Below are 15,222 nucleotides of genomic sequence, written 5' to 3' on the forward strand. Positions count from 1 at the left end.
CGGAAGCTCTGGACTGGGAACTGTCGCCAGAAGCTCTGGACTGGGAAGGCGCACTGGAGGCCTGGTGCGTGGAGCCGGGGCAGGTGGCACCAGACTGGTGACACGCACTTCAGGGCGAGTGCGGAGAGCAGGCACAGGACGTACCTGACAGGGGACACGCACTTCAGGAAGAGTGCAAGGAGCAGGCACAGGACGTACTGGGCTGTGGAGGCGCACTGGAGACCTGGTGCGTAGAACCGGTGCAGGATATACTGGACCATGGAGGTGCACTGGAGGTCTGGAGCGTAGAGCTGGCACATCCCGTCCTGGCTGGATACTCACTTTAGCCCGGCAAGTGCGGGGCGCTGGCACAGGACGCACTGGGCTGTGAAGGCGCACTGGCGACACAGTGCGTAGAGTTGGCGCAGGATATCCTGGACCGAGGAGGCGTACTGGAGACCAGGAGCGCTGAGCCAGCACAACCCGTCCTGGCTGAATGCTCACTTTCGCACGGCAAGTGCGAGGAGCTGGCACAGAACACACCGGGCTGTGGATGCGCACTGGAGACACATTGCGTATCTCCGCAAAACATGGTGCCTGACTGGTCCCACGCTCCTCACGGCGACTGTCTTGATCCAGACACCAATGCATCCACTCTACCTCATCACCCCCCTCAACTATCTCGCAATACTCCTCGCTCAGTCTATCCCAATATTCCTCCTCACTCTCAGACTTGCCCCTCGGCTTCGCCGACCAACCCGTGTGCCCCCCCCCCAAAAATAAACTAAATTGGGGGCTGCCTCTCGGGCTTCCGTCGTGGTCGTGAACTTCGGAGTCGCCGTTGATCCTCCTTCGCTGCCTCCGCCTGCTTCCATGGCAGGGTCTTGTCCCCTGCCATAAGCTCCTCCCATGTCCATGATGTCCTCCACTCCCTTTTCTCCCGGGCCCAGGATCCCTGCTCCTCCTGGCCACGCTGCTTGGTCCTTTGGTGGTGGGATCTTCTGTTACGTTCGTTGAGGGAAGAATTAGACCAAGGTGCAGCGTGGTAAGCGTACATCTTTCTTTATTTAGATGAACACCGAAACAAAACCAAAATAAATACAAAATGAAAACGTAACGTTCAGTAGGGCATACAGCACAGTACCAAAAACAAGATCCCACAAACAAAGGTGGGAAAAAAGGCTGCCTAAGTATGATCCCCAATCAGAGACAACGATAGACAGCTGCCTCTGAGAACCATACCCGGCCAACAAAGAAATAGAAAACATAGATTTCCCACCCTAGTCACACCCTGACCTAACCAAATAGAGAATAAAAGGGATTTCTAAGGTCAGGGCGTGACAGTATTGATGTATTAAGACGGTAGGTTGGTGAATCATAATACTATATGTACAAATGAATACTCCCTGCTGATTTAATTTATTTCTAATCTTAATTTTGTTTAGAAAAAAAGTGGCATTTTATTAAAACATTAATAAAGTATTCTATAATCTTATTCAATTTGTTGTCTTTGTTAAATGTATGCTTTAGCATGAAATACTCATGTCCCTTGTCATAAGTTATTTTGGACAGTGTTTTTCATCTCATTGCTGTGAGGAATCATCTGTAAAGACAGACAGATGTTACTAGTTGGCCCTTTGTCCCATTCGGCACAGACATCCTTCCTTTCCATTGGTCCCCTGGAGTGCTGCAGGCTCCCTAATAGGCCTGGTGCGAGGGTGTGTGGAATGGGACCGCACAGGGTGATGGGTAATGGAGTCATTAATAACGCAGACCTCCCTTAAGATGCTCAGATGTTCGTTAGGCAGAGCCACAAGGGAACTAGCGAAAAGGATGGAATTTGATTTAAAACCAAAAATGCAAAGTAAGCTTTTGAAGATGATAATGTTTATGCTGCCAAGGGCCCATTTTGCTACTTAATCAAATTAATTGATCCACACACATACTCTATGCACACGCACACATGCATGCATAAACACACACACACACACACACACACACACACACACACACACACACACACACACACACACACACACACACACACACACCACACACACACACACACCACACACACACACACACACACACACACACACACACGCCATTTTTTCATACAGTTTTAATATTTCCATCACATGTGCAACACCAAAAAAAAACGAGGTCTGCCAAATACAGAACTCGATATTTTTACAATAACATTTGAATAACAGACAAGATAACTGTCCTTTTGCTGAAGCAGGAGATGGTGGTTAATTTCCTGTAAACTGAGTACGAACAATTCTCAATCAAAAGATCAAAACATTAAAGTTTCATACAAAAGTGCATCTCAGGTTCAATGAATGCAAAAACATTTACATAACAGAATGATTTATATTGGTGTATTATAATGCCACAATGGCTTCCAGCTTGAGCAGAGAGCAGAGCAATGGGATACCGCAGGAAACAGGGAAGGAAGAGGAGAAGTTGGGAGCTCTCAAGGAGAGCCCAGGACATAAGTTTAAGCACATCCCCCAGAGAATCCCCCAGAGAGACCTAATACATCTAGTCTCCCCCACGACCCCAAATCAAAATGGATTTATTCCCCGTTGCAAAAAAAATGTAATACAAAGAGCTAAGAAAAATTACATAATTTTTCCAGTAATCTCCAGGCTTGAACGAGCAGTAAACATTAATAACAGAAACGTACAGGTTTGAGTCAGTGGGCTGGAGATTTCCCATGATGCTCTAGGAGACACAGGGGCGTTCACGATGTCTCTGTTACCGTGCCAACCAGAGTAGCTAGCTGGCCTTTTCAAATCTGTGTCACTGCTTTTGCATATATCAGAACCCTGTCCTGTTTTTCCCTTTTTTTTAAAATCTTTGTCTCATTTGAACTTGTCCATGCGCAGGTAGGCAGGCGGACCAGATTAAATGCACAACTTAGTCCTCAGCTGGTCAACTGGAATGGCAGCCATGTTGGAATGAGACCTGTGATGTCATGTCAGGCTCTGCTGGTGATCGAGCATCCTGCTACACCCTTCTGTCATAAGTGACCAGGTCAGAATAGTGTCACATACAGGAAATGTGCGCTGATGAAAAGGGTCCTGACTGACCATACCACAACCTCCTGTTCCCTATATAATAATACCCCACAATGGCACCCTGTTTCGCCAACATATTGTGGATGAGTTCCACATCTTCTGATTGACAGTGGCATTCTCTGTTTAGCTTTTTTTAATCTCTATTTTTTGGGGACAACCGGTTCTGAACTGTACATTAGCAAATACTGTACTGTATAAGACTACAATTTAGCTGGAGTTATTAAGCAACACATGAAGAAGTACTTCTATTTACAAAGATAGTTGTCCAGTTTTGTTGACATGACGACCAGACAAAGACCAGAGATACGTTTTTCTGTCTTTATTTCACACCTCTGTCTTTCATCTGTCCTTTTCTTTTTGTGTGACATGGTCCTTCCTGATGTGAAGTGAATCCAAAGTTCAGTGTAATAGAGCCAGTGGGCTATTGCACTGACGGTGGCTGGAGGACTGACTGGGTCAGACATGATTCTCCTCCTCGCCGTATGGTTCTCCTCTGCTCCTCAGGCCAAGTGATGATCTGCCTGGTTAGCTGCTGTGCTGAGTCAGCGTGTGGTTCTGCACAGGAGGAAGAACAGAGAGGGATAGAGAGAGAAAGGAATGAAACGACTGAATCAAGATCAAATTGAACACAAGGACATTTAATTTCATTCAACATTTACTCCGTTTAGAAAGTTTGAATTCGAACACTGAATGTCTTCTCATTAACATTAAGGCATATTCCTAATACCAAATAATGAATTCACCATTGGTTTTTCAGAGGGTTAGTGATTGACATAATGTAGTGTTGTTAGTGGTGAATGTCAGGATGTGGGTGTATGTCCAATCAACCCAAGCAGCAGTCAAACGGTTATGAGGAGCCATATGTTCTGGTCCTCCAAGGGATTAAACATGGTTAAATCCTCTCCTGACACACTGACACGCCACCACTGAGCTGACAACATCTCCCTCCATCCAACATCTCCCTCCCTACAACATCTCAATCCCCAACCATCAATACCAACATCAGATCAATGGCTGTGGCCATGGAAACAACAGTTACCATGTAATATCTGTGATGGAATATATTAACACACACACACAGGGTTGGGGAGTATAAGGGATTACAAAAAAATGGTAACTGTAATCCGTTAAATTGCCAGCAAAAATATTGTAATCAGATGATTACTTTGAGGATTACTTTTGTAAATAGCACTTTCAGTAGTGTTCAAAGCATGCCATTCTATGAGCGCAGCATTTACTTTTCAACTCGAATCAACGAGCCCAATCAGTCCTCCATGACAACAAAATCATAAACAACAGCGTAGGGTTGGCTAATAAATTCTTAATTTTGCTAATCTATACTTCTGTCACGGTTGTCGTTGGGAAAGGAGGACCAAAATGCAGCAGGTATGTGGTTGCTCATCTTGAACTTTTATTAGACTCAAAATGAACACCAAAATAACAACCCGAACTCACGATCAACGAACAGTCTTCTCAGGCTCACACACGCTAGACAAGAAACAATCTCCCACAAAACCTACACCAAACAATTATAGGACTTTCAATCAGAGGCAACAAGGAAGCACCTGCCTCCAATTGAGAGTCCCAAACCCCCATTAACCTAACATAGAAATACACTCACTAGACTAAACATAGAAATACATAAACATAGAACATAAACCAAAACCCGGAAATAATAAATCAAACGCCCTTCTACAAAAACACCACCCCGAACCACATAAAACAAATACCCTCTGCCACGTCCTGACCAAACTACCATAACAATTAACCCTTGTACTGGTCAGGACGTGACAACTTCCATATTTCCAAGTCCTATTCCTGAAGATCAAGGGGTATAACATTTATTGGAATGACTGGAATTCTGATAGACTTTGGTTTGTAATGTAAAGATATAAACTCAGCAAAAAAAGAAACGTCCTCTCACTGTCAACAGTGTTTATTTTCAGCAAACTTAAAATGTGCAAATATTTGTATGAACATAACAAGATTCAACAACTGAGAAAAACTGATCAAGTTCCACAGACATGTGACTAACAGAAATGGAATAATGTGTCCCTGAACAAAGGGGGGGGGGAGGGGGGGGGGTCAAAATCAAAAATCTAAAGTAACAGTCAGTATCTGGTGTGGCCACCAGCTGCATTAAGTACTGCAGTGCATCTCCTCCTCATGGACTGCACCAGATTTGCCAGTTCTTGCTGTGAGATGTTACCCCACTCTTCCACCAAGGCACCTGCAAGTTCCCAGACATTTCTGAGGGGAATGGCCCTAACCCTCACCCTCCGGTCCAACAGGTCCCAGACGTGCTCAATGGGATTGAGATCCGGGCTCTTCCCTGGTCATGGCAGGACACTGACATTCCTGTCTTGTAGGAAATCATGCACAGAACGAGCAGTATGGCTGGTGGCATTGCCATGTTGGAGGGTCATGTCAGGATGAGCCTGCAGGAAGGGTACCACATGAGGGAGGAGGATGTCTTCCCTGTAACACACAGCGTTGAGATTGCCTGCAATGACAAGCTCAGTCCGATGATGCCATGACACGCCGCACCAGACCATGACGGACCCTCCACCTCCAAATTGATCCTGCTCCAGAGTACAGTCCTCGGTGTAACGCTCATTCCTTCGACGATAAACGCAAATCCGACCATCATCCCTGGTGAGACAAAACCGCGACTTGTCAGTGAAGAGCACTTTTTGCCAGTCCTGTCTGGTCCAGCAACGGTGGGTTTGTGTCCATAGGCAACGTTGTTGCCGGTGATGTATGGTGATGACCTGACTTACAACAGGCCTACAAGCCCTCAGTCCAGCCTCTCTCGGCCTATTGTGGACAGTCTGAGCCCTGATGGAGGGATTGTGCGTTCCTGGTGTAACTCAGGCAGTTGTTGTTACCATCCTGTACCTGTCCCGCAGCTGTGATGTTCGGATGTACCGATCCTGTGCAGGTGTTGTTGCACGTGGTCTGGCACCGCGAGGACAATCAGCTGTCCATCCTGTCTCCCTGTAGCGCTGTCTTAGGAGTCTCACAGTATGGACATTGCAATTTATTGCCCTGGCCACATCTGCAGCCCTCATGCCTCCTAAAGCACGTTCACACAGATGAGCAGGGACCCTGGGCATCTTTCTTTTGGTGTTTTTCAGAGTCAGTAGAAAGGCCTCTTTAGTGTCCTAAGTTTTCATAACTGTGACCTTAATTGCCTACCGTCTGTAAGCTGTTAGTGTCTTAACGACCGTTCCACAGGTGCATGTTCATTAATTGTTTATGGTTCATTGAACATGGGAAACAGTGTTTAAACCTTTACAATGAAGATCTGTGAAGTTATTTGGATTTTTACGAATTATCTTTGAAAGTCAAGGTCCTGAAAAAGGGACGTTTCTTTTTGTTGCTGATTTAATTTTATCGTATTATTATATGTAGTAGAAAGCGATGGGTTAGAAGAAGCCTACTTAACCAACCCATAAAGTAACATTTAACATCAATATATGGCCAGCTATTTAAACTTTAACATTGATATATCCTGCAATAGATGTCGATCAATTGGAAACATACATTTGTGTCTTCTTCTTATGCCTCCTAAAGGGAAAGTAATCTAAAAGTAACGGAACGTAATCAGATTACGTTACTGAGTTTGGGTAATCCAAAAATTACATTACTGATTACAATTTTGGACAGGTAACTAGTAACTGTAACGGATTACATTTAGAAAGTAACCTACGCAACCCTGCACACACACACAAACACTCTCACACTCACCAGTGGGGTGTGGTGCAGTGAGGGAGAGTGGTTGTAGTGGGGGCAGCTGCGCCAGCTAGGTTTTTAAAGGAGGGAGTGTGTGTGTGTGTGGTGTGTGTGTGTGTGTGTGTGTGTGTGTGTGTGTGTGTGTGTGTGTGTGTGTGTGTGTGTGTGTGTGTGTGTGTGTAACTGGTGTCCCTGGTGGGCCGAATCCAGGTCATCTTTTGAAGTGACTGCTAATCCCTTTAATGCAAACCACATGCCCCACTTGCTGCGCTCTGTTAAAAACATGGCCTTGGACTCGCTACACTTCCACGGACTAGGCACACCTGTCACACACTCATCAGTACGCTGATTACACACACAAAGAAGAACAGTGACATACAGTTCAAACACACTCTCACCCTCACACGTACGCAAACTCCTACTCTGGGTAGGTTTGAATTCTCTTTGAATAAACAACATGGAAAGACCCTGAACCACAAAAGGTTGTGACTCCTTCAGCGAGCCTGAGCCATAAAGGTGAGTTTACCAATGCACTGACTGCAGTCACCTTCAGTCTTATCAACATAGCAGAATCCCTAAGGCAGGCTAGGCCACGTCCATTACTCCCCTCGCCTCCATCCCCTCCCTCTTTACCCTTTCAAGTGCCTCCATATAAAGCATTTAAACACCTCGACAGCTTTCCTTTCAGCCGGGGCGATTACTTTCCGACAGGTGGGGTAATAAGCTGTTTGACGGGGGCAGGAGGGAGTTTGACCCCTAGAAGGGTTAGCCTCAGCTTGCCTGGGGCCCCATCTGGGCCCCCGCACTTCATTTTAAAGAGCTGGCCCCGGCTTCTCTTCTCTCCTCTGCTTCCCTCTCCTCTCTCTCTTTTCTCTCTTCTCTCGATGAAATAAAGCTCCTTTAAGTGAGTCTGGGAGGAGAGTCCCCACGGGACGGCCCCCCCCCCACCTCCCATCCCCCCGGTGAAGACATCCGTGGCATTGCCGGGGAGGGACAGGAGCACGGCAACCTTATTAATGAATGCGGCCCATTACCCGTCAGACTGGCTCCTCGGTGACTCCCAGAAGCCCCTGCAGTACGTGACTTCAAATGGCAGGATATTGACACGGAGCGAGCAAAGCGGCCGGGAGAGAGTGTGTGTGCTTTTTTTCTGTGTCTGTGTGTGTTAGAGGGAGAGAGAGGGAGAGAGAGAGAGAGAGAGAGAGAGGGAGAGTGTGCCTGCGTGTGCGCGCACGCGCGCGGTGTGTGTGTGTGTGTGTGTGTGTGTGTGTGTGTGTGTGTGTGTGTGTGTGTGTGTGTGTGTGTGTGTGTGTGTGTGTGTGTGTGTGTGTGTGTGTGTGTGTGTGTGTGTGTGTGTGTGTGTGTGTGTGTGTGTGTGTGTGTGTGTGTGTGTGTGTGTGTGTGTGTGTGTGTGTGTGTGTATGTGTATGTGTGTGTCTGGACCCCAAAGGAATGTAGCTCCTTGGATATAATGTAGGGCTCGTAACAGCTATTAGAGGGGAAAATAACCCCCCTGGGGAGTACCCCCCCCTCCATCTCCACCACCCTACCCCTTGCACATCCCAGCTTTGTCTGACACACACTGCATTCTACCTTTTCCTTAAACATGCCAGTAGTTTTCTCACTGAGGGCTTTTTCAAGGACGGTGCTAAATGACTTCAGTGGCCGTGGCAGCCATGCAGGCTGGAGGGAAATAGAAAGAAAAGAAAGAAAGAGAGAAAAAAAGGTAAAAGGAAAATGATACCTTTACCTCTGTGGATATTGAACTCCACAGAGTGGAAGATAGATACTGTTCTGTATATCAGTGGAGAACGGAGGGAGGGAGAGAGAGTGATAAAGAGGGAGAGAAAATAAGAACTCCATCATTCAATTTCGACTCCATCATTTTATGAAATTCTTGAAGGCCAATGTGTGCAACCATTCACACAGTGAAATACAGCAAATACACTGCCTCAGCTCCTAACCTCAGCCCACCAATGTCACCTAAATCAAACAGGTCAATTCATAACAGATTGACTGACCCCAACCACTAAACCCCTTACCACCAATCTCCCTGCTACCCCATCTTCTTTTTTCCTAACCCCCAATCTCACCCTCACTTACCCCGCATCTCCCCCTATCTTATCCTCAATCTCCCCCTCTCTTACCCACACTCTCCCTTACCCCCCATGGTTCTTCTTCCCGACCACTCGCTGGGCTACATATACCATGCTGCTATACTGCAGGTCCCAGTTACCAGCAGAGCCCAGGTAAAACCCTTAGCAGTCAATTCTCCACTAAATAAAGTTTTGCTCTGATCAATAATGAGCATGCGCCTCTCTCCTGAATAAAGCCTGTGCCTGAGAAGGCTCTTCTTCCTCCTCTCTCTCCTCCATCGACTGGCTCTCTGCCACCGTTAACCCTCCATCCGCCTTCTTTCATCAGATTACATCATATTGCTGGAACGCCCTCGGGGGGTGAGAGGGAACGGAGGGAGGGAGGGAGAACGCCCGGCAGGGGTCCTGTGTACCTATGAAAACCCATGCAAATGTCTTAAAGAATTTAACAGAGAAGGAGGAGAGGAAGAGAGATAGAGAGAGAGGGAGGAGAGAGACAGGGAAAGTGCATGCAGGCTGGGGAGTTGATTTATTAATTAATCATTCTTTATGTAGTTTCCAATTCCTCTGGTCACCATCAATAGCACCGGTCTGGGCTCCAGTGCAGCAAGGCCCTGCAGAGGAAAAAGATCAGCTGCCATTTTAAACCTCTCGTTTACTCCTAGGTCGCGTTCCCCTGCTCAGATGTTGCATGCATCAACCAATTGTTGCGTGCCACATTATCGACTGTGCCATCGACTGACAGATTGCTATAACATATGATGTGGTTAGCTGATACTTAAAATGCCTATGTAGGAGTTGTAAGATCTGGCATGCGTCAGTCCCTAATCTACAAACTAGGCAAAACTATAGCAGGACTAAAAACTCAACTCATTCTTTCTGGTTGTAGCCTGTCTTTTACAACCCAGAGCTGTGACTTTATAGAGTGTTCAGAAAGCTGATGGAATGAACAATAATTACTCTCTAAGCTTGGGTCTCGGGGGACCCCTCAAACTGGGGGAAAGTCGAGGAGACATTATATTTTACAAGCGTGATGCCAGGCAACAGAGAGCACAGACCAGGCCAGGTGAAAAACATCAGATTCTCATTAGGCCTCAAAGAGACATAATTGAAATGGTAAACCTTTGTTGACACGTTTTATGCGCACCAATTCACAACAATGATTGAATAATTTGCTAAAGAACAATTTAGGGAGTTGTCAGGTAATTTTGATTTGTGACATTTCAACTGACATTGAAAGACAGAAAAACGCCAAAACAATCTATTTTATTTTGAATCCTAAGTTGAGACGCATGTAGGCAACGGAAACTTTCTTCTAACTCATATATTCACATCAACAAGAACTTATAGCGATTCCAGCACTAACTCCCCTTACTTCTGCTACCTGTATCCATCCAAGACATGCACAATTGTTTTTATTGTCATACAGCTCACAGCCCTAGCAGCGGCTATCCCCCCACGTCTAAGCAGTAGTGGCTATCCCCCCATGTCTAAGCAGTAGCGGCTATCCCCCCACGTCTAAGCAGTAGCGGCTATCCCCCCACGTCTAAGCAGTAGCGGCTATCCCCCCATGTCTAAGCAGTAGCGGATATCCCCCCACGTCTAAGCAGTAGTGGCTATCCCCCCATGTCTAAGCAGTAGCGGCTATCCCCCCACGTCTAAACAGTAGTGGCTATCCCCCCACGTCTAAGCAGTAGTGGCTATCCCCCCACGTCTAAGCAGTAGTGGCTATCCCCCCACGTCTAAACAGTAGTGGCTATCCCCCCACGTCTAAGCAGTAGTGGCTACCCCCCCACGTCTAAGCAGTAGTGGCTATCCCCCCATGTCTAAACAGTAGTGGCTATCCCCCCACATCTAAGCAGTAGTGGCTATCCCCCCCACGTCTAAACAGTAGTGGCTACCCCCCACGTCTAAGCAGTAGTGGCTATCCCCCCATGTCTAAACAGTAGTGGCTATCCCCCCATGTCTAAACAGTAGTGGCTATCCCCCCACATCTAAGCAGTAGTGGCTACCCCCCATGTCTAAGCAGTAGTGGCTATCCACCCATGTCTAAACAGTAGTGGCTATCCCCCCATGTCTAAACAGTAGTGGCTATCCCCCCATGTCTAAACAGTAGTGGCTATCCCCCCACGTCTAAGCAGTAGTGGCTACCCCCCATGTCTAAGCAGTAGTGGCTATCCACCCATGTCTAAACAGTAGTGGCTATCCCCCCATGTCTAAACAGTAGTGGCTATCCCCCATGTCTAAGCAGTAGTGGCTATCCCCCATGTCTAAAAAGTAGTGGCTATCCCCCATGTCTAAAGAGTAGTGGCTATCTCCCCCTATGTCTAAACAGTAGTGGCTATCCCCCCATGTCTAAACAGTAGTGGCTATCCCCCCCATGTCTAAACAGTAGTGGCTATCCCCCATGTCTAAACAGTAGTGGCTATCCACCCATGTCTAAACAGTAGTGGCTACCCCGCTATGTCTAAACAGTAGTGGCTATCCCCCATGTCTAAACAGTAGTGGCTATCCCCCACGTGTCTAAACAGTAGTGGCTATCGCCCCATGTCTAAACAGTAGTGGCTATCCCCCCCATGTCTAAACAGTAGTGGCTATGCCCCCATGTCTAAACAGTAGTGGCTATGCCCCCCATGTCTACTGAGTGTGTGCTGAAACTACCTCTCTGCTCGTAGCGGACATAAGTCTGCTAACATACAGTAGCTGGATCTGGAGCACAGGGAGCAAGTGGAGCGCCAAACCACAGAGATCCAGCCACAGCACACTTCTAGTCATCAGTCAGAAGTTTAATTAAGGCATAAGAGCAGAGGACGCTGCTGCTCAGATACGCTGAGCAAAGAACTCAAAGGCCTCAGAACAGATCACAAGTTAAACAGGAACATTGGGCTGCTTTAAAAGACACATATGGGTCATGCTGTATCCGAACTACTAACACAAAGCACTGGACAAATGCTATTTCATTCCACACAGCTCTAAATAGCCATTGTTTCTATGGTGTTTTCACCAGCTACTGTAAAAAGACTGATCATACCTAACCTGTATACGTGAAGTTCACCCCTATGACCAGACAGAGAAGGCCCATGCAGTCCCAGTGCTACATTCCCTGGGTTCTGTCTGAGAAGTGATCGCGGGTTTAATTGAACCCAGGCCAGTATTGACTCAGTCCCCCTTTGCTTGCAGTGATCTCCATTCCACACTGTTGGCACGACCACTAGGGGGGCAATCTCTTCCTGTTTGGCCTCAGGCCAGGCTTATGAAGAATACAATCAAATAAATAAATACAACTAATAAAACTAGCAGCTGGCACTCTCCACAGTCAACACTTATTGACTGTATTAGTATATACTGTATTCTATTCTACTGTATTTTAGTCAATTCCACTATGACATTGCTCGATCAAATATTTATATATTTCTTAATTCCATTCTTTTACTTTTAGATTTGTGTGTATTGTTGTGATTTGTTTATAGATACTACTGCACTGTGGTAGCGCGGAACACAAGCATTTTGCTACACCCGCAATAACATCTGATAAATATGTGTATGTGACCAATAAAATTTGATTTGATTTATTTGGGCGTAGGGAGGGCTGACCTTGTTCGCTGTTTGGCCACCACCGCCATGGTCTCCTCGGTAACCAACCGTCTTGTTTGAAGTGTGGTGTCTGGGGACACATGGACATTCAGTACAGCTCTGGGGCTAGGGTGGAGTGGGGAGACTTTGGTGTGTGTCTTATTGTGTCTAGCCTCTGGCATGTGGTTGTGTGTATAATAGCCATGTAATAAATGAGTAATAGCTGGAATAGTCTGGCTGGATAGACAAAAGAGCCATCTCTTTATCACACCATGATCTGTATCACCTGTTTTTTGCTTCTCGCCACCCCCCACCAGGTGTCTCACATGTTTCTCCATTATCCCCTGTGTATTTATACCTGTGTTTTCTGTTTGTCTGTTAGGCAGTTCGACTTGTCTCGTCAAGTCATCCGAGCGTCTTTTACGTGTGTTACCTTCTGTCTAGTTCTGTTTTCTAGTCTTCCAGGTTCTGACCTTTATGCCTGCCCTGACCCTGAGTCTGCCTGCCGTTCTGTCCCTTGATGACTCTGCCTTGGATTACAAACCTCTGCTTGCCCTCAATCCAGCAGACTCAGACCAGCTCTCCCTGCAAGGAGCCACCATTGGAAAACACGAGGAGCTACTTCAGAACCTTATGGAGGGACTCCATACCTTGGATGAATGCCGTGACCATACAGTTGAAGTCGGAAGTTTGCATACACTTAGGTTGGAGTCATTAAAACAAATTTTTCAACCACTCCACAAATGTATTGTTAACAAACTATAGTTTTGGCAAGCCGGTTAGGACATCTACTTTGTGCATGACACAAGTAATTTTTCCAATAATTGTTTACAGACAGATGATTTAACTTCACTAGGGTAGGGGGCAGCATTCGGAATTTTGGATGAAAAGCGTGCCCAAATTAAACTGCCTGCTACTCAGGCCCAGAAGCTAGGATATGCATATAATTGGTAGAAAACACTCTAAAGTTTCCAAAACTGTTAAAATAATGTCTGTGAGTATAACAGAACTGATATGGCAGGCAAAAAAAACCAGAGGAAAATCCATCCAGGAAGTACTATTATTTTGAAAGGCTGTTTTTCCATTGAAAGCCTATCCACCATACAAAGACTTAGGACCCAGTTCACGATCTTAATGGATTCTTCTCCATGTAGCCAGTCTTTAGGCATTGTTTCATGCTTTTACTCTGAAAAATGAGGGAGATACAGCACTTTCAATGAGTGAACAGTGGAAATTTCCAGACATGAGTCCAGTGCGTGATCAGGAGCACGCCTTTCTTGTTTCTCCTTTTCTATTGACGAAGCTTTTGTCCGGTTGAAATATTATTGATTATTTATGACAAAAACAACCTGAGGATTGATTTTAAACATTGTTTGACATGTTTCTACAAACTTTTATTGTACTTTTTTGACTTTTCGTCTGGATATTGAGAGCGCGCTTTGTGGCTTTGGATTACTGAACTAAACACACCAACAAAACAGAGGTTTTTGGACATAAAGAGGGACATTATCGAACAAAACAAACATTTATTGTGTAACATGGAGTCCTGGGAGTGCCACCAGATGAAGATCAAAGGTAAGTGATTCATTTAATCTCTATTTCTGACTTTTGTGAGTCCTCTCCTTGGCTGGAAAATGTCTGTATGTTGTTTTGTGGCTAGGCGCTGTCCTAACATAATCGCATGGTGTGCTTTCGCCGTAAAGCCTTTTTGAAATCTGACACAGCGGCTGGATTAACAAGATGTTTATCTTTAATCCTATGTATAACACTTGTATCTTTCATCAATGTTTATGATTAGTATTTCTGTAATTTGATTTGGCTCCCTGCAATTTCACCAGATGTTATTTGAGACAATGCATTACTGAACATAACGCGCCAATTTAAACTGAGGTTTTTGGACATAAAAAGGGACATTATGGAACAAAACAAACATTTATTGTGTAACATGGAGTCCTGGGAGTGCCACCAGATGAAGATCATCAAAGGTTAGTGATTCATTTAATCACTATTTCTGACTTTTGTGAGTCCTCTCCTTGGCTGGAAAATGTCTGTATGGTTTCTTGTGGCTAGGTGCTGTCCTAACATAATCGCATGGTGTGCTTTCGCCGTAAAGCCTTTTTTAAATCGGTCACTGTGGTTGGATTAACAAGAAGTTTACATTTAAAATGGTGTATAATACTTGTATGTTTGAGGAATTTTAATTATGGGATTTCTGTTTGAATTTGGCGCCCTGCAATTTCACTGGCTGTTGTCGAGGTGGGACGCTATTGTCCCAATGATACCAGAGAGGTCAATTTATAATTCACTGTATCACAATTCCAGTGGGTCAGAAGTTTACATACACTAAGTTGACTGTGACTTTAAACAGCTTGGAAAATTCCAGAAAATGATGTCATGGCTTTAGAAGCTTCTGATTGGTTAATTGGCATCCCTTGAGACAATTGGAGGTGTACGTATGGATGTATTTCAAGGCCTACCTTCAAACTCAGTGCCTCTTTGCTTGACATCATGGGGAAATCAAAAGAAATCAGCCAAGACCTCAGAAAAACAATTGTAGACCTCCACAAGTCTGCTTCATCCTTGGGAGCAATTTCCAAATGCCCGAAGGGCAATAGTACGCAAGTATAAACACCATGGGACCACGCAGCCGTCACACGCTCAGGAAGGACAAGCGTTCTGTCTTCTAGAGATGAACGTACTTTGATGCGAAGAGTGCAAATCAATCCCAGGACAACAGCAAATAATCCTTGTGAAGA

The 15,222-nt window shown here is 45.6% G+C and overlaps 1 protein-coding gene across 6 annotated transcripts in view; it reads right to left on the reverse strand.

Annotated features, from left to right (window-relative positions):
- Positions 1–2,152: 2,152 nt before the first annotated feature.
- Positions 2,153–15,222, reverse strand: part of LOC106569178 (zinc finger protein 521) — a 169,254-nt gene continuing 156,184 nt past the window's right edge. For all 6 annotated transcript variants that reach the window (XM_014140256.3, XM_014140254.3, XM_014140250.3 and 3 more), the window contains exon 8: positions 2,153–3,617. In XM_014140256.3, coding sequence (XP_013995731.1) covers positions 3,588–3,617 — 30 coding nt within the window. In that variant the 3' untranslated portion in view covers positions 2,153–3,587. The remainder of the gene's footprint in view (positions 3,618–15,222) is intronic.

Source organism: Salmo salar, chromosome 14 (assembly GCF_965601325.2).
Source record: "Salmo salar chromosome 14, fSalSal1, whole genome shotgun sequence".
NCBI classification, from domain to species: domain Eukaryota; kingdom Metazoa; phylum Chordata; class Actinopteri; order Salmoniformes; family Salmonidae; genus Salmo; species Salmo salar.